At 39.9% G+C, this 20723-nt stretch overlaps 1 protein-coding gene across 2 annotated transcripts; it reads right to left on the bottom strand.

Moving 5' to 3' along the window:
• Window positions 1–10196: 10196 nt before the first annotated feature.
• On the bottom strand, window positions 10197–20226 carry LOC141605484 (ethylene-insensitive protein 2.1-like). Of its 2 annotated transcripts, none has more exons than XM_074424277.1 (8): window positions 19845–20226; window positions 19327–19686; window positions 16949–17035; window positions 16703–16813; window positions 16403–16615; window positions 14144–14329; window positions 11341–14055; window positions 10197–10767 (listed from the first exon to the last, which is right to left on the bottom strand). In XM_074424277.1, exons 2-8 carry the CDS (start codon window positions 19573–19575, stop codon window positions 10411–10413), a joined length of 3918 nt encoding a protein of 1305 aa, XP_074280378.1. In that variant the 5' UTR covers window positions 19576–19686; window positions 19845–20226; the 3' UTR covers window positions 10197–10410. The 2 variants fall into 2 exon arrangements, with proteins under 2 accessions (XP_074280378.1, XP_074280379.1); XM_074424278.1 differs by having other exon boundaries at window positions 16949–17802; window positions 18829–19686; window positions 19845–20205.
• Window positions 20227–20723: the final 497 nt, after the last annotated feature.

The following is a 20723-nucleotide window of genomic DNA, read 5'->3' as shown; positions in this document are numbered from 1 at the left end:
TAGTAGATAGCCACCAAAATGAAACAGTGACCTCCTGTTCTGGCTGGGGTGATCTTTCCGATGATGTCGATTCCCCAAGCAAAAAATGGCCAAGGAGATGTCATGGTGTAGAGTAATGAAGGAGGGACATGTTGCACATTCCCGAAGATTTGGCAGTTTTGACAATGTCTGACGTACTTGATGCAATCGGATTCCATTGTGGTCCAATAATACCCTAAACGCGTGATTTTCTTTGCCATCATTGGTCCACTCATGTGAGGGCCACATTCTCCATCATGGACTTCTTCCATCACTTTCCGTGCCTGTGAATGATCAAGACAACGTAGGATTACACCAAGAGGCGTTCTTTTATATAATTCTCCTTGCATGAGGACGTATTAGGAGGCTAGTAAGCATATAGCATGTTGTCCCCTTTTGTCCATATCCGGTGGATAGGTGTCGTTCAGTTTGAAGTTCAGGATCGCTTGGAACCAAGGTTCCTCTGAGTTTTCTTCTTCATCTGTGATTTGGTGCACATAAGCCGGTTCTGACCGTCGTTCGATGCATAAAGGCATTTCTACCATATCATCCGGCATATTAATCAAAGATGCAAGTTTTGCAAGAGCATCTGCAAATTGATTCTCTTCTCGAGGTAGGTGTAGGTACGTTACTTGATTGAAGAATTGGGCAACTTGGTCTATTCTGGCCTGATAAGGTGCTAGGCTTTCACTTTGAATTTTCCAAGATCCCGTAATTTGGTTGATGATCAAAGATGAATCTCCATATACCCGAAGATTCTTGATGCCTAAACCTACTGCTGCTTGTAGTCCAATGAGGCAAGCCTCATATTCTGCCGCATTATTTGTTACCTCGAAGTCGAGTTTGACAAAGAGTGGTGTATGCTCGCCTTCAGGAGAAATGAGCAACACTCCTATTCCAAATCCTCTTAAGTTCGACGCTCCATCAAAATAAAGGTCCCAGGAGTCTACATCTGTTTGGAGTATATCCTCATCCAGAAACGACCAGGTGTCTATTTCTTGTGCGTCATTGATGGGATTTTCTGCGAAAAACTCGACGACGGCGCGCCCTTTTATAACTTTCAGAGGTACATACTTGAGATCAAACTCTGAGAGCATCAAAGTCCATCTCGCTAGGCGTCCATTGAGAATAGGTTTTTCGAAGAGGTATTTGACAGGATCCATTTTAGAGTATATTTTGACGGAGTAGCTAAGCATGTAATGGTGTAGCTTCTTCGTTGCCCACACAAGAGCGAGGCATGTCTTCTCGAGTGGTGTGTACTTACACTCGTATTCCAAGAACTTCTTATTAAGCTAGTAGATAGCCCTTTCTTCTTTTCCTGCCGTTTGGGCCAGCATGGCACCCATGGTTGTTTCAGTTACCGTGAGATATAAACCAAGAGGTTGATCTCATTGAGGTGGCATGAGCACTGGTGGCTTGGCTAGTATCTCCTTGATTCGGTCGAATGCCTTTTGACAGTCATCATCTCACATGGTGTGAGCTTTTTGAAGATAGGTTCACAGATCATGGTGAGTTTCGATATGCATCGACTTATGTACTGCACCTTACCCAAGAATCCTCTAACTTCCTTCTCAGTTTGAGGTTGCGGCATTTCGATTAGAGCTTTGATCTTGGAAGGGTCTATTTCTATACCTCGTTAGCTAACAACATACCCCAGGAGCTTGCCGGATGTTACTCCAAATGCACATTTCTGAGGATTGAGCCTCATGTTGTACTTTCGTAATCTGGAGAAGAATTTGCGAAGGTTCGCAATGTGCCCCTCTCTATCTTTGGACTTGACAATCATATCATCTACGTAGACCTCAACTTATTTATGCATCATGTCATATAATAGTGTAGTTGCGGTGCGTTGATATGTAGCTCCGGCATTGATTAACCCAAACGGGATAACCGTGTAGCAATAGGTACCCCATTGAGTTACGAAGGCGGTCTTGTGCATATCCTCTATGGCCATCTTGATTTAGTTATATCCCGCGTATCCATCCATGAAGGACAATAACACGTGATCTGCCGTGTTATCCACCAATATGTCGATATGTGGTAGAGGAAAGTCATCCTTGGGACTTGCTTTGTTTAAGTCTCTAAAATCAACACAAACACGGATTCTCCCATCCTTTATGGGTACTGGTACTATGTTGGCTACCCAGTCTGAATACTCGGAAACGTTGATGAACCCGGCTTTGAATTGCTTATCGACTTCTTCTTTGATCTTAAGTGCCCACTCTGTCCTCATTCGACGAAGCTTCTGTTTTTTGGGCTTGAAACCTGGTTTAATCGGGATTCTGTGCTCTGCGATATCCCTGTCGGTCCCTGGCATGTCTTTGTAGGACCAAGCAAAAACTTCTTTGAACTCATGTAGGAGGTCTACAAAGTTGGCCCTTTCGGCGGGGATCAAGGTCGTCCCTATCATAAGTTCTTGGGGTTCTAGTTCGGTCCCTACATTGATGGGTTCAGTGTTTTCTATAACTAGTCCCCCTTCCCCCTCTTATAGTATTTCTTTGGCTATGTAGGGAGGTATTTCGATTGAGTCTGGGTCTGGGTCATCCTCATTATCATCGTAAATAGAATTGCATTCAGAATAACACAAAGAGTAAGCAGAACTTGATTTATTCATATTAAAATTCGAGAAAAGTTGAAACAAAGAAGTCATTTGTTCGGTAGTCAGTGGCGGTAAAGGGACAGCCGTTGGGGCATTTCCCGAACTACTGTTACTACTTGATGCTAAGCTAGGAGAAACAGGGGAGTGGGAGTGACGACAGGAGGAGACTCTCTAGGGACTTCTCTAGACTCCGACTCTGACTCTGACTCGAATTCATCGTCTTCTGGTTCTCCTTTGAACATATCTCTTTCTCCAGTGGTGAGCTTGAAGAGTCTTCCTTGGTTGTTTGTCCACCTAATCGACTTTCTCCATCCTTTCTGTCGATTCGAACTGGCTTCTGTGATCAATGCGGTAGGGTTGAAGTGATCGTCTTGAAGTATCATGGTAATGATCTCATCCTGCTTGGCTCTAACAAATCGATCTTCCCCAAATAGTAAGCTAACAGCTTGTTCGTCTAAGCAAGGTGCTTGACGAGTCTTGACGGTAGGAACCGTTTCTATGGGAATAAAGTAGCAATCGTGAAAGATCTCGATTCAAGCTAACTTCCTTTCGAGATAGTGCCAAGGTTCGGGAAACCCGTGAAAGAGTTCTTGACTCCCCTCCCTAACGAAGTATCCATTTAGGGTAGGGAGGTAGGGTCGCATTTGGATTCCCACGTTCTTGCGGTTTTGAAATTGAGTGAGCATTTCGAGGACCTCTTCTTTAGTGGGTTTGTACCCTAACCCGAGTGGTATCCTTTGTGAGTTGCCTTCTTTCTAGGGTGCAAAGGTGTTTCTTCGGATAGGATTCAAAGGCATTCCCGGGAAGTATCCCTGAGATTTGAGTATGTGGTTGACCACTAAATTAGAGTAGGGATTGAAGTACAAGGGTGCCAACTCGCTTTTTATGACGTTTATGCTATGGAAGCCCCCAAGTTCATATACTGGATCCGCAAGTACTTGGTTACTTGACCTCTTTTATATCACCGCTTTGATGGGTGACGAAGTGATCGTCACCACTTACCATCTAGTGGGATCTTGATTTTCTGGTGGAGGGTGGATGTTACCGCTTTGGAAGTGTGAATCCAAGGTCTTCCTAGAAGTATATTAAAGGATGCTTCAATGTCCACTATTTGGAAGTTAACCTTTCGTTCAATTGGTCATGTGGCTATGGTAAGGTTAACTAGTCCTACCACTTTCCGTCGTGTACCATCATATGCGCGAACACCTTGGTTGGTAGGGGTCCAATATGACTTTTTCATGCCTAATTTGTACGCTGTTTTTAATGGTATGACGTTGACTGCCGAGCCATCATCTACCAAAGTCATTGGCACATTCTTCTTCAAGCAAATAACAGTGATGTAAAGAGCCAAGTTGTGATTAGCGCCAAAAGGTGGTAAATCTTCATCCGGGAAAGTAACAGGGTTACTTAGCTTAGGTGACTCTTGGAAGACCAAGTTGACCACGTCATCGGGTGTGGAGTTATGTGCCACAATTAGTTTGGCCAAGGCTTGCAGTAAAGCTTGGCGATGTGGGAACGAGCTTGCAACTAGTTGCCAAACTGAAAGATCAGCCTTTGTCTTCTGTAGTTGCTTTAGCAAATGGTCAGTAGAGATATCTTCGTTATCATTCGGCGTGACAACGTTGGTATTGGTGATTGGACCATTTTCTATGGGACCATTTTGAGAAACATTTTGGTATGGACGCCCTGAACGAGTTAGGTGGTCTACATCTTGGTCCTCACTGTTTTGGACTATTTCCTCACTGACTTTAACTAGGTAGTGTTCGGTGAGGTATTCATCTTCATCATCGTCGGCTCATACTCCATTGACAGTAGCAAGTTCTCTCAATCTCATGATCTCGGCCTCCAATTGGATAATTTGGTCGATTAATTCATCAACCACGGCTACTACTTCTTGCATTGTAGCATTTCGAGATAGATTTAGTGTTGCACGTTCTTTGGGTGTTGTATTTGGATCACGCAGGGTTGCCACTACACTTTCTAATTCTGAAATTTGTCTATCCACACTCTTTGCCCATGCTATAAAGTCGGTGATGGTAGGGGAAATGGTAGAGTAGTTCCCTTCTTCTTCTATTGCATAGATCTCATCTTCGACTGGAGAAATGAGGTGTGAACAATCTAAGGTAGATTCTTCACTTGTAATCATCAGAATTCCAAGAGGATTCTGAGTATTGTTAGGCTTGCCTCCAGGCGGTATTGGTAGGCGACCGTCTTCAATCATGTCTTGGAGTACATGCTTTAGCTTGTAGCATTTTTCTGTATCATGTCCCTTACTTCTATGATATTCGTAGTACGAATTCTCGTCCCAGGACTTGGATTTCTTTTCTGGTTCAGGTGTAGGGCCTATGGGTTGAAGCTTACCCTGTTTTATCAATCTCTTCAAGGCATTGGAGTATGTATCCCCAATGTTTGTGAACTTTCTTTGTGGGATACTCTTCTTTGATGGTTCGAGAAGGTTAACCTCATCAGTCTTGCTAGTAGAGCCGTAAGAACGACTTGTTGAACCTTTATATCCACGACCTACCATTTTGGACAAGAGCCCTTTACAGATGTCATCTTCGATCCTTGTTCCTATTACGGTTAAGTCCTTAAAGGTCTTAATGTTTTGGTACCTCAAATGATTTGCATAAATGGGCTTTAAATTGTCCACGAATTTTTCCACGAGAGTAGCTTCATCTGGACGCCCGACAAGTTGGGTACTAGTCTTCCTCCACCTACTTAGGATGTCGGTGAAGCCTTCTTTATCATTTTGGATAAGAACCTCTAAAGTGCGCATATTGACTTGGATCTCAGCATTATCCGCATATTGCTTAGCAAACTCGATCGCGGCATCATCCCAGGTGGCAATCTTCTTGTGTTCTAGGGAATAGAACCATTGCTTAGGAATGGTGTCGAGAGATGAAGGAAAGATCCTTAAGAACATCTCGAATTTAATGCCTTTGATAGACATGTAATCCTTGAAAGCACGGATATGGTTCAAAGGGTTTTCATGCCCCTTGAATTTTGGGATATCCGTGATGTTGAAGTTGGTTGGCAATTTGGAACTCATGGCCTCATACTTGCGATTGTTTTCCCTATAGATATCATCCCCTTTGAGATACATGAGTTGTTCCTCCAAGTATTGGAGTCGTTTCTCAGCTGCAATCGGATCTACGGGAGGGTTGACCTCTTGTGCTCCCACAAAAGGTGGAGGATTTTCATTTGCGAAGTCATTCACAAAATCATGAAGTATTTCATTTTCTGCAGGAGGCAACCTAGTTTCTACGGCAACAATTCGGCCCTCGATCGTGTTGAGGCGATTATTCACTAGGTCTTGGCTAGTTTGGAGACGAGCGAGCGCGGCTAGGATTAGATCATTATCATTCGGTGGTTGTCCATTGAAACTTGTATGACTAGTTCCAGGCATCTTGAAAACTGGATAAGAGATCGAGGACGAATCAAAACACGATCGACCATTCTAGCACACTTACTCAAAGAAAAGTTTTGACTTGTGAAGTGGGAGTGTGCCACTTGTGTCAAGTGAGGTTTGAAGAAATGACAAGGTTTGGAAATGTTGGACCTAGTCAACTATAATGTAGTTGTAGGAGTGGACTCGAAGTGAGGTTTTGAAATGGGCTTCGAAGCCCGAATTTTGACTCGACAATTGGACAGAGCTTCGACTAGTTTTGCGATAAATTTGGCCTATTTTTCGGAAACTTTACATTTTGAAAGAGGTTTTGATTTTTTACAAAATTCGTCATGGTTTTGTTTAGAAATGGTGATCACATATAGTACAAGCATTACAACAGGCATTATAACGGGATGCTGAGTGCATTTAAAAGGGTTTTGGTTTAAAGGGTGGGTTGCCATACCAAACAATCAAACCCGGGGTCTGTGGACAGGCTCGTACTAAACAGGAGTAAGGCCGATTCTTAGTCCATTTCCTCAAGTAGTGAAAGCCCTTGATACAAACAAAAGTAAGCATCATGGTATGGTTGACGTCAATCGATACCTATCCTTAGGCCCAAATAAGAATTTGGACCGTCTAGACGAGACGATTGGTCGAATGGGTTGGGTTGGGCCTAGGAAGGCCGGATAAACGATCTAGGAAGACCGAGTTATGAAAAACCGACAACTGTCTCATATAAACTATTCCCTAACCTTGTTCAAGTTTCACCCTTGGCAACACGTAAGTGTATTAATCCCCAGCGGAGCGCCAAACTGTGGACGCGGCCCACGGGGGTCGTTCGGGTAGGAAAACGAGCAAGCTTTGCATTTGTGGAGTCGCCACCAATTTATTGTGGAAATTGGAAACCGTTCGAATACCTCATGCCATGTCAAGACACAAAGTAGTGACATGAACACCAAGAACTCGTTACCCTTAGCATTCTATGTCTAGAATGACTCTCGTCGATGTCAATGAACACGGATGTTCACAGAGATATGGAGTAAGGGGTGAGGGTACGTATTAGGAAGCTCTTTTGATCGAACACCTAATCCCGCCCGCCTCGATAGCGGCCTCTACTAATGATTAGGGAAAATCGTCTATACTCGATATGTTGAAGGTTATATGCATGCAATGCAACATCCATTAAATTGATTCTAGCATGTGAGAATTAACTAAGTCGGTAGACACGTAGTTTATCATACATTGGGTCGAACTAGAGATTTAGGTTGATTGCATGTGAGAGCATACAAACAATATGATAATAAAGAAATAAAATAAAAATACAATAAAGAGAATTACAATAATTACAACGGGTTAATTGATTTACGTCAAAGATACACTTAAAACGGATGGCTTTAGAAAAGAAAGGGAAAAAATAAATAAACGAACAGATTATTAGGTGATAATACGAGTAATAGTTATTAATACGTAATTAATAAACTAGGTCAAGGCAGAAACGGGAGTTCAAAGACAAAACTCAACCCGGAACCGGCGCAGCAGAGCTGCGTCTGTTCCTGAGTTCAGTTCTGGCTGTGAAGCCTGAATTGCAAATTGTTAATATTCATTGGTGATTTAAGGATCGATTATGGACATTTGACTCGGATAGAAGTGATTTAACATATTATTTACATATGATTGGGTCATACAAACAATAAAACATGGATAGAACTAATTAGAATGAATTAAATGCTAAGATTAATGATAAGGTTAATTATACAAATTAACAAACTAGAACAAATTAATTTGGTTATTAATGCTAAACGAATGATGATGACGATGAATAACAGATGAAAATATATCAACGATGAATTTCAGAGACTCAATATTGATGAATCGAACCTCTAAAACCCGAATTTGTTTTAATGACGAAAACCCGCAAATATGAATTATAAGGGATTTAAGTCGGGATTTAAAAGATGAATTAATTAGTAACGAATTACATGTTAAATTATTATACTAGAAATTATCGTGTCAATGAAACATGAACAAACAAAGACAAAACAAAACAAAACAAACAGGCGAACAAAAGACGAAGGAAGAATAAAGGAAGCAGGAACTGCGGCAGCCTCAGGAAGAGGCGCAGCAAGTGCTGCGTCCCTTCGAAGAGGTGCAACAGTTGCTGCGTCCTTTCTCGACGTTTGTCTCCTGTTAATCCGTAAAAAGGGTTTGAAACAAGGTTTTATAAATCGGTTTTGAATGTGTTTTCGACGTAAACCTTACAATAATGATTACAAAAATAAAGTACAATAATAAAATATGGGATTTACACCCTCAAACTTACATGTTTGACGAAACGAGATTAACTAAGTTAACGTTTAGTGATGCTCGACTCGAATGTACGACGAAAGTGCCCTCTAAGATGAAATTAAACAAGATTGATTAAGTTGATTGAGGTAGAGTTAATCAAATTGGTCGGTCATGCAAAATGAGGCTGGTACTCAGAAGGATCCGAGCTTACGTGGTCGAAAGTTCAAGCACGTAGATGCCAAAAAGCAAGAGCGTGGTCTTAGAATGCAAAGGGAAAAGAGAAGGGCGGACACTCGCGTGAGAAATATGAGGACCGAAGGTCTCTATTTATACTAATCATACGAAGGAATTAGGGTTTCGGAGAAACTTTGGAAGTGAATCTCGAAAAGATTTGAAAATACGCAAAAAGGAACTGGGGAAGAGGCGCATCAGCCACTGCGTCTCTTGGAAGAGGCGTAGCACCTGCTGTGTCCTTTCCCAAGTGGTTTCCTCCTGCGGAAGAAAAATTTCCGCGTTTCTGTTATGGAATTGCGGTTTGATCTCAATTTCTTTAATATTTTATATAATATTTCCGGGATATAATTTGCCAAAGAGTTAAAAGATTGAAAATATGGAATAGAAACATCTGGAACATTCCAGAATATTCTGACTCGGCATTTTAAACGGTTATTAGAAAATGAAGACGGTTTTTGACCCGGACTCCAAATGTACTCTAGTTACTGTCAAAACGACCGTATCGGCGCGTAGATGTCGACTATGAGGTTGACACAAGTGTTTGAGCTATCACTTGACGATAAATTTACGAACTGTCATAAATCGTTCCGCGTACCAAACATGCTGCCCAATCATCACCGGGTGGCTTGCGGGAGGTGCAGAAATGAGGTATCTACATTGAGGGGCAATATTGATGTTTTTGAAAAAAATAGGGATACCATATAGAATTTGAGAAAATAAGAGGATACAGGTAGAACAACTCAAATAAAAATCTAATAGGTTTCGGTATTATTTTTTCACATATGGACTTTACTCTTCGCATATATTTTTTTCATTAACTTTCCCTATCATGCCCTTTTCCTAAATCTAGACAAATTAGGTTTTTCTATATCTTTTTCCCTAAAATTGAATTCAATTATTGTAAAACTTTAACAATAGATTATACAAGTAGTGAAGTAATTACTCCGTATTTTGTTTAGCAATTGTTAGTAACTTGTTTATCAATTACGGAGTATTTTGTTTAAAAATTAGGGTTTGTCCATTAGTAACTAAGCCATATGCTATTAGAAATTGAATCAGAAATATTAAGCATGCTTAATGCAGAGAAAAGAAGGTTGTGTAATTGTATCACCCTTCTCCGAAACCCGGAAGTGATTGCCAATCACCTTAACAAAAGTGTGAATTCTGTTATATGGGTTGCGGAAACTTTACAGTATAAAACGAAACGCATACACTGGATGAAGGGAGATGAGGGAAGGGAGGAAAAAAAAATCAATTGGGTGAAGAGATGAAAAAATGACGAGGGTAAAATTGGAAAATTTGTATCTGAAAGAATAAAATTCGTATGTGAAAAGCAACATCCTTATTAAAATCTAGTGAGGTTAATAAAAACCACTCGTACTACTATGGTCTAATTATTCTTTATACCATTCTTGTACCCGTCCTACAAGATCATTATCGAAACCCTTACAGCATTACAGAACAGTATGCTTTCATAACTTGTTTCAAAACTACGTAAACAAAAACAACCGTGATTGGTTAATCACAAAAAAAAAAAAAAAAAAAAAGAAAAAAAAAAAAACTAAATTGATTAATTTATACTGTGGTAGTGTGGTTTATAAAACATCTAGCATTCTCTGTACCATTCTCCCCGTCGCTCTTTACTCGTGTTACTGTGGTGTGGCCTAGCTACACGCCCAAAGTTATCTCGGTGTATACATTGAAACCAAAGGATAAAATTTCCACCAGATTTTCCAATACACAATGGGGAACCTTCGAATATTACAACCAATCAATAGACCATACCCCATGACCGAAAGAATTTACAGCTTCCAAAAACGAACCGCTCTGAATCTACCAACAGGTTAATAACAAACTAACTTTTTCGACCCATATGATGTTGAGATTAGTGCTTTCTTGAACTCAGGCCACTATCGCTCACCCCAACTGATCTATTTGACAAACGACGCTTATATCGTTTAAGGACAGATGCCAGATTCTCTTTCCCCTTTGGAAATGCCACATCACCAGCTGCAGTTCCTGACCTACCTTTCCGGCAAGAAATTGCAATTTCTACATCCTTGATCACTTCTAATATCATCGATGCTGATGTGACTTTTCCCCTGGTCGGTCTTACAGCAGGAGGCAACATAGAGTTAGAAACAGGAGAGCTTGATCGCATTTGGTACGATGCTGGTATTTGGAGGCAGAAGCAAGGGGACATTGGAGTCCGAGGTTTGAAAAAAGCCAAATCAATCACACCCTGGCATTTAGACAAAATTAATTAGTATAGAGATATAGATAGAGATAGAGATCCTTTCCAAGTGTGTTCTTATTATGTCAAGAAGTATTACGAGATGGTACCCCATTTGACCAACCCATATCCTTAAGTATTCCTCATTAACTATTAACTATTGGGTGAATGGCCAACATACAAGACCGTGTCAACTTTGTAAAATTATACACAACTATAAGCAAAGGATTATCTGAACTTCAGAGTCATCTCCAAATAAAAGCATAGATTTGCCCCAATCTTTTATATTTTTTAAGACAAACCCAAATCTGAATCTCTGGCAGAAACCATACATACCCAAAGACTGTTTTAATCAAAGCTTAACTTCCAATCTAACACCCCGTATAACTACAGCTTGTCAGCCAAAAGATATTTATCACTCTTAACTGGGGTCGCACAGCAAGTTCACAAAAGATAAAATAACTAAAATATAGCCACAAGCACACTAATAATAGACTTTAACACAGATTTATAACAGACACTAACAACAACAAATATATACGAGGCAAAAGATCCAAGGAAAAAGTTGTATAGATTAGTTACCTGAAGACGGTTTAGCACATAAGTATACTTTCCCCATAGCTCTGGGCGACTTTCCATTAGAGAGAGCTCCAGCACCCGATGAATGCACCACACACCAAAGCTAGCAATTAGATCTACTTTCCATACGCAGCCCTCTCCACAATGGGGAACTGAAGATATCAGTTGCGTGGAGGCTGCCTCGTCACCCATCAAATTAGCGCCAACCTTCATATCCGTGTATGAATATTGAGAACCACATAAATGAGAGGGTTGTTTAGAATCTCGAGACTCTACCTCGAAAACAAACCTCTCTCTTGTAGCCACCCGATCAATGAGGTCTTCATCAACACCGTCATTTTCTCTAAATAACCATTCGGAACCTTCTAATTTCAGCAACTTTAAAATGCAATGCCTCAACGATAGAAGCAATTTCCTTTCCATCTCTGCAGAGGGAGGCTCTTGAGTGATTGCAGTACTTCTATTCCCCGCAGCCTGAGGTCCAAGATTGCTAGAGTCATTAGCCAACCCAAACTGTTCAAAAGGCTGTTTGTACCACAGAGAGCGTGCCCCTGAACTCGAGCTGACTGAAATAGCATCACAATATGCCATAGAAGGAGAAAGTTCATCGAAAGCAAGGGGTCCAACAGGCCTTGATCCCGTGCTGCTAACAGGTGACCGCTCATAAGTTGTCCGGCCAACTGATGCACTAAAGCCAGTAGAAGTGTTAGGACTGTCAAACTGCATATTCCTTTCGGACAAATAGGAATTCCTGAGAGGTATAATAAGTCCAGAAATGTCTGGCAAGCTGTGATATTGTTTGGCATTATTTTGGTTAGCCATCCTTCCGATTGGCCCAGCAGAAAGGTCATAACCAGCAGGACTCATCACATTATTTCTTTGAACTGCAAGATTCTGAAAGCTTGATGGCTGTAAACCATTAACTCCATTTACCGATGGCTGCCCTAATCCAAAAGCAAAAGATTCACTATAGTCATTATTGACCAAGGATGGTGACCTTTGAGACATGGGTTCTAGTTGACCATAGGCATAACCGGACCTTTCCTTTGCCGCACGATTAGCATAAGATGCCAACTGATAACCATGTACAGTTGCTGGCTGATACTCTAAGCTCTGAGAAGATGGCAGGAAGCGCAAGCTCTGATATCGCCTTTCCGCTGCATCAAGAGAACTGTTATTAGAACTCTGAACAAAATTGTCTAATGATTGCCTCTGGTTTGACCATATTGAAGTAGATCCTCTTTGAGCCCTATATGCTGATTCTATACTGCTTTGCAACTTCTGCTGACTTGGATTGTCATATAAACTCGAGTTCATAAAATTTTCAGATAGTCTGCCACCCAAAGATTGGGACTGCATTCCAAATTCCTTTCCAACAGAATCTTTTTTTGATGAGGATTGGTATGGCTTAGAATTCCCACTAAGAAGCATATCTAAATTCTTAGCCTTTGCTTCTTGAGTTAATTGGCCATGGAAATCATACAGCTGTCCCCAAAATTCATCAAGGACCACAGCCAACTGACGTCTCGCTGCACGACCTAATCCCGAAAGTCTAGATAGACTGCCAGTACTGGCTCCCCCCTCGTCAGTTTTTCCACTAAGACTTCTAAATGATCCAGGGCCATCTGGGATGGTAGATGGACCAAATAGAGAAACATCTTTACATGATTCCTCAGATTCCCATGTGTTCTCATCATCTTCTTTCTCCATTGGCAAGTCACTTTCAATTCTCAAGCTCTTTTGATCAGCATAAGATTGCTTGTTTACCACAGAACTTGACTCTACATAAGGATCATCTGAAACCTTGGTTCCCACACTAGAGACAGCCACTGAATCAGAGAAGGTTGATGATAGCTCTGGCGTTGAATGAGATACCACTGAGCTTACAGGCACTTTGATGCTATTAGTACTCGCATAAGGCTCAAGAGCTGTGTCCATAATTGTGTCCGGTAAATTATCATCATAATTAGTAGTTGCTATGCTGGGATTACTGCGCGAGGATTTCTCCTCCAGTGACGCGAATTCGTTCGTGATATTAATGGGTTCCACCTCACGATATCTAGTCTCAATGAAATCATTGTTCTCCATTTTTGCAAATGGTTCAGGTGCAACTTGTTGAGCATCTGAATTCCAAGATTGAGAATCCAATCTAGTAGTTGAAGATCTTAGAGCCGTGGAAGCTAGCCAAAGCATAATAAAGAGTGAAATAAAAACGGTAACAAGAAGCAGGATATATGACATGGATGTACCATTATCAATACTCCAACGCAAGTTACCCACCCAATCACTCTCCCCAAAAATCATCTCTACCACAAAAGTAAGCTCCAAACCAAGCATCCCCATGAACGTTAGGAGGACTAGAAACTCAAGAACCGGCGAAATCTTGTGCAAACCCATAATAGCTCTGCTCGAGGCTATTCTAAAAAGTGGTATCACAGAAGATGGAAGCAGAAGAGCCACCACAACTTGCGTGCAAATCAGCAAATGGTACATTCCTTCAGCTCCAGAGTGCCACAAACAAAACAGCGCTATCACAACAGCAAAAATTCTAACGGTAGCACGATGGAGCCACTCAGGAAGATCCATGTTAAAGAAGTCATGCAGCATTTTTTCACCACCTTCAGCCCCTTCACAAAATTCCATGCTTGATGCAACAATTTGATTTGCCAAACATAAAACCACAAATAACACAATGGGTACTACGGAATTCTTGTATGCCTGTCAGTAATAGAAAAGGAACTGGGTTAGTATGCATCTACTGAAAAAGGGGAAAAGTACAAATCAAACCCTAAGTTGGAATACAAACCTGATCAAGTAGAGACATTGCATCTTGAAAAGATAGCAGACCAACACCTGTACTATAAAAACCATTTGCGGCTGAATTCATAAGTACATAATTCACAAGAAATATTCCACTGGAAATGGCGAAGTTGAGGATAAAAATATCTTGAGACCACGCACTTTTTGACATACTGGCTGGTCCTTGATACCGCTGTAAAGGAGCCATGTTATAACTTATAATGCAAAAGACACTGAAGAAAAATTCACAAATGGACCCATAAAAAATGAGGGGATTGTGAAGATATAAGAAAATTTGGATTAGGGTTTTTGAGCATAATGTGATGAGTTGGAATCAAAAGATGACATGGCGTTGGATAGGGAGGACAGCAGAGTGAGGGAAGATACTATATGAGAAAAGCTGTTTGACAATATCATTTTATTTGTTATTTACACATTTAATCCTAAGCATCTTTTCTTCGTTCCTAGACCTAAGGTTTTATGATTTTATCATACTCTTTCTTTGATACTTGGTTTATCCCCTTTGCATCACCTCTTTTCCAATGGTTTTTCCAAATCTTTGACCTTTACTTGTAAAAATTTTACACATGTTTTTCCTATTTTACTCCCTTTACAGCTCTTCTCTTCTCTTTACAAAGGATTTCTCTCTTAATCTATCACTTTGTTTTTGTTTACCTTTTTTTCTTCCTTTTCTTTGCAATTTCTTTGAATTATTATTTAGTATACTAATATTCGTTCATTTTACATTTCTAATGTATGCAAGAATTCATTTCTATATGGCTCGTTCAACTTATATTGGGAAGTACCGATTTGACTTAGACACAAATCTGTACAAATCATCGGGAAACAGGCCCTCAACACTTGGGTAACGTTTCCTACATCTATCTCACTTTGCACTGCCAAAGTAGGGAGCCTTAAAACACAGGATAATATCGTTCCTACTCTTGCTAATACATTTTTTTCTTTCTTACTTATATCTATATTAAGATTATTAACTTCTTGTTGTTATTTTATATTCTTCTTGCCTTAAAACTCCTACGGATTACTCTTACCGCTAGTTTTCTACTTTTTTTCTATACAAATTTACAATCAAACAAGAAAAGGTGCTGCAATAATTAAAGAATCGTAGCTTAGATTAACTGATGGATACAAAAAAATGACAATTACATAGGATAGATTAAATTAACCAGCCAAAAGTTGCCTATTTGAGATTGAGGCTGTTGTTTTTTTATGTACACACAAAGATCAAAACATGTAAAAGAAACATGAAGCATGATGCAACTCAATAGATGCAACAACCACCAGGAAAGAATTCAAATATCGCTTGATGCAGTGGTAACAATTAAAAGATTTGGATAGCTAGATCATTGCTAAATATGTATGAATGCACAGCTTCTTCAGAGACGTAGATCCAGAGCCTAATGAAGTGAAAATTATAATTATTATCCTAGGTTCATTGCTGGTAAACTCAATGTACCACAATACTGAGATGTAAGATTTGATAATGTCTCTCCAGTAGCACAAACTGAAGAGGTAAGTGATTTGGCAGATGTCAGACTTCGAGCTAGTTTAGAGGAAGGATACGAGTAAGCAATTAATCTGCGTTAAAAATCCCTCATGCGTCATGCAGAATACTTCATTAATTTGTATCGAAGTCAATTTCCTAGCTGGGGTAGAAAGAATCTCCAACAAAAGGTTGAAAATCATCATTCTCAAACATGGGACAATACCACCTTAGATGCCCATTAGTTCCCTAAAGTACAGTGCTAAAAAGAAGCCATAGAGAAGAGCCAGTTGCACGAACTATGTGGTCCAATAGTCTTTTCACGAGAAAGCATCTTATGGAGGTAGACAAATGACGAAGATAAGTCAATACTCATGAGCTCTATAAAAGAACAACAAAACAAATACACAATGCAAAGATCACTAGTATACAGATGTGTACAACGGCTTCTAAACAGGAATCCAGGTCTCGAAATCCTTGGCTTTTATACAAATTGTTTCCAAGGTATTCAAATAATGGTAGATATCCTAACCATCACTTAGCCTTAAATTTACCAGGAATTACAATATTTAAAAATAATATGCATCTTTAATCATTGAAATTCTGATAAAACTCATCAAAGTTCCATTTGATCTTTACTACCAACATTCTGAACAGCAGTGTATATACCTTTTCCATAATAGCAGAAAACATACAGATATAAAACTTTGACAACCTAAAACAAGTTCTCTCACACAGATGAAGTTGAAGTTGATAAATTACCTGTACAATGGAAGAATGGAGGTAAAAATTGTGAGGCATTACACTCGATCCAAGAAGACCCATCAAGGCAAAAGCACTCTCACCACTCAACTTAGATACCAAGCTATTCGAAGAAGTTGTAAACTCGGTTAGATTTAATAGTATACCAAGCACATAGCATACGATTGTAAATCCAGCCAAGCATACAACAAAGAATTTTGCCTTGGAGGTTTCCTGCATGGATGCAAAAGTGACATAACTGTTAATTTATATAAGACTAGGTGTTCAAGATAATATAAGCACGGCAGCAGGAAATCTTACTAGGAGCGAGGAAAAAAGTGGATACAACGTTGAATTTAGTGCTGTCAGAAGGATACCAGTGAACAAATCCAGACCAAAGATCATGTTGAGCCCATGGGCGATACCAAGAATCTACATGACAAAACACAACACAACATTGCATAAGCAATGAACAAAGAAATACAACCAAAGAATGTAACTAATGAATGAACCAGGCAACCAGCATCTCTCTTATAAGAATGGACCATGAGCCACTTGGTCACTTACCATACTAAGATCTAAGGAAATCACAGAAACCTCTGCTTGAGCCCCCAGAAAAAAACAGGTGAGTTTATTGTATTCCTGAGTGTAAATCTTCACGAAAAAGAGAAAGTGAGTAAACATGAATGTTAAATTCATACATACAAGAATAAGTACATCAAGGCATAGTGTTTCAGGCTTTCAGCATGAAGTGATTCAAAAATATCTTCTGTTTCCAAAAATCCAGAATCATATTACAGCCCTTTTTAATTCATTTTTTTACGAGAATGCCCAATGTGAAAGTGCGTACAAGTGTATAACCACTTAAATTTAAAAGTATGCACTAGGTAACTATTAGTTGAACAATATAGTACTGATGACAAATGGTGTAACAGCCTTCATGTGTTGCTAACACAAGAGTTAGGCTTTGTACATTGTACATCTGACCTCATTTCCTCTTACTTTGTGAGAACTCTTGAGGTACTGAGAGGTAGTCCATTATGGGTGTTAGGGAGGGTGGTTTCTATCGTTGAGAGTGGATGTGGGGTTGATAGGACGAGACCAGAGTGGAGTCAGAAATGGAGATGACGGTGATCAACGCTGTGGAGTGATGGCGGTGGGTGTTTTGAAGGGTTTGGGGGGTGGGGAGATGGGTGGTTGAAGGGATTTGGATGGTGGAAGGGTGCACTAGTTGTTGACGAGCATGGTATTTAATACGGAGTGTTAAACTAACCAACCACAAAGGATTCTCAACATTCTTCAACGACATTTTCAGATTGCCGCTATTTGGTTAGTATGGCCGCTATTTGACGGACACAACCGATATTTGAATGACTGATGGCCGATACATGGCTAATACAGCCAATACTACACCAATACAGCTTATATATGACAAAACAACAACAACAACAACAACAACAACAGAGCCTTAATCCCAAAATGATTTGGGGTCGGCTGACATGAATCATCCTTTCGGACCGTCCATGGGCGAACGCACGCCTCAAAATGCGAATAAAAAAAGGGAAGATGAAAAACAAAAAGGAAGAACGAAAATGTAATGGAAAGTCAAGGTAAACTTAGGGGTTTTAAAATCGAATTCCGTCTTTCTTTTATAAAAACTTAAAATTTAAATCGAGAGAAAAGATTAAAACGATTTTTAATAACCGAAATAGAGTTAAAGATCCGGAATGAACCAGGTAAAATCTATAAGAAAGTGGTTGGTGAAAAAGTGTAATAAAGGAGAGAAAAATAAATAATTTAATTTCTTTAAATTAAATAAAAAACACTAAATTGTCAAAAACATCAAATACTAAAAATCCACATGTAGCCTTTCCCTCCATTGTGCCCTCTCCGCCACCATACTCTCCTCAAGCCCCAGAACTCTCATATCGTGCTCTATCACTCTCAACCATGTCTGTCTCGGTCTTCCTCTGCCTCTAGGGACCTTTTCTGTTCTCCAAGTCTCCAGCCTCCTAACTGGTGCGTCCATAGATCTCCTTCTCACATGGTCAAACCATCTTAGTCGGTTTTCCATCATCTTGTCCTCTATTGGCGCCACTTTTACCTTTTCCCTAATCACCTCATTCCTTAACCGATCTTTCCTTGTATGTCCGCACATCCACCTCAACATGCGCATCTCCGCCACACTCATCTTTTGAATGTGACAATGCTTCACGGTCCAACACTCGGAGCCGTAAAGTAGGGCAGGCCTAATTGCCGTGCGATAAATTTTTCCCTTTAATTTTTGGGGCATATCTTTATCAAACAGAAACCCTGAAGCACTCTTTCATTTCAACCATCCCGCTTTAATTCTGTGAGCCACATCTCCGTCTAACTCCCCATCTTTTTGAATAATAGATCCTAGATATCTGAAGAAATCCGAACCCTCAACAACATTCCCATCGAACAGCTTATATATGACCAATAAAAGAAAATGTGGAATAAATCATTATATTGGATGTGCCTGCGTATACTACGCAGCTGCGATTTGCGATCGTTACTGCAGCCAATGCCAAGATTTAATACCATACCATGTCGACAATTAGAGTGATGGAATCAGAGTTGGTGGTGGAGTCGGCTATTGTGGGATGGCGGTGGGGTAAGTTCTGTCGTGTGGAGTAAGAAATGAAAGGTGAGCCGTGGTGTAGCATAGTTACGGTAAGAAATTTACTGATATTAGGCGATATTAACGATGTATTAACATGGAAGGCAGCGTCAGCTCAAACTTCTTCTTAAATTTTCAAATGATGCCACAAGCTTACAATGCCACAAACACAGATCCACATCACATTTCAATTATCAGCTAGTTCACAATTTCACATATCATCTCCCAAACAAAAAAAAAAAAAAACACGAAAATGGAGAAACGCAACACCTAATTAATTACCTGGACGTAAGAAGTATACCTGTGTTAAATTGCGACCAGTGACGATAGTAATACGAGCAGATAAATAATGACACAAGACAGCCACAAAATTAAAAGCGAGCGCAAAGACGACAAGATCACCACCAAAACGAGCACCAACATCAAAACAAGTAGCCCACTTTCCAGGGTCAATATATCCAATCAAAATCAAAACCACCGGAGCCACTGTTGGAAGCAACCCTCCAGCCATTCGATTCGCGGTACTTGGACTAGAACTTGTCTGCTCCATTTCGTGACCCAAAATTACTAATAAACAAAAGTCAGCAGGAAATATTTGGTGTCACAGCTCTTGAGCAAATCACATTTCCAGGCTCCAGCTGTAGCCAACACAATCAAGCATCTACATCACCACAATTAATAAAACCTAATTAAAAAACAGATTCGATCTTAAAATTAATTAAACAAATAACAAGCTTCATTTGTCACCAATTTCAAAAGTTGATGATGATAGACGAATCAAAACATAGGATCAGACTAGTTGAAAGTAGTAAATGATACCAAATTTCGGCGACAATTAGTCCAAATTTGAATCTTGATTGACATGAAACCAAATCGAAACCCTAATACAGTGAAACATCAAAGGAAAACATCGATTATCGCACGGGAATTAAATTCCCGCGCTAATTTATTCATAGTTTGAAGTGATTAGGGTTTGAGAGGGATGAAGGAGTTCAGTTGAGGTGAGGTGAGGTGTTCCAACAATGGCGGAATATAAAAAAAAAGGATAAATAATTAATAATTAAAAAGGCGTCAATTAAGTGAAGGCAAAGTTGAAGATGGACTGAGCTGAGCGGAAAGTGTCTTGAAGGGAAGAGAAATGGAAAGAGGAGATGGTGTTGACTTGAGATTTGTGTTTCCCATTTTAATAAAAAGAGACGCCAGATTTTATATCTCGATTTTCCAACTCATTTCTAAATCACTAAAACTGGCTCACTAATCACTAGTCACTACTAGAGTACTAGACCGAAGACGAGTTAAACCTAGCAAACGAGTTAATCAGGTTTCAGTTTTGGTTCGATTTTAGATTGGATTAGTTCTTATATATTACACATAATGTTGTGTTGGATTGGAAAATTAGCTTTTTTGGGTTTGATTTTTTTTGTTTGAGGTAAGTTATTGTTGGGTCATTTTGAGTATGAGTCATTCGGATACGGATTTTTATAGAGGTGGCAATCAAGTAGGTCGATTCTTATTCGAGTCGAGTTGTTTCGAGTGCGGGTTGTTGGATTGTTGGATTGTTTCAACTCGTGCATTTGTGGGCAAATCAAGTTCGGTTGCATGGTTCCAAATTAGGACTTATGGTAAGTATTGGTTTACAAGGGTTTTGGTTCTTATAGGTCGAGTAAGCTCGAGTAACATGTCATGTAACAGGTTATA

The sequence above is a fragment of the Silene latifolia genome, chromosome 10 (genome assembly GCF_048544455.1).
Source record: "Silene latifolia isolate original U9 population chromosome 10, ASM4854445v1, whole genome shotgun sequence".
Lineage (NCBI taxonomy): Eukaryota > Viridiplantae > Streptophyta > Magnoliopsida > Caryophyllales > Caryophyllaceae > Silene > Silene latifolia.
Note: the sequence above shows the minus strand (reverse complement) of the source record. Positions and strands in the feature narration are given on the sequence as shown.

Excerpts from the sequence above, each read along its gene's own strand:
- LOC141605484 (XM_074424277.1), bottom strand. The coding sequence starts at position 19,575 with ATGGAGCAGACAAGTTCTAGTCCAAGTACCGCGAATCGAATGGCTGGA. Across the intron at positions 16,814-16,948 it reads TTTCCTTAGATCTTAGTATG|ATTCTTGGTATCGCCCATGG; the intron begins GTAAGTGACCAA and ends TTTGTCATGTAG. Across the intron at positions 10,768-11,340 it reads ATGTGCTAAACCGTCTTCAG|GGTGTGATTGATTTGGCTTT; the intron begins GTAACTAATCTA and ends TCTAAATGCCAG.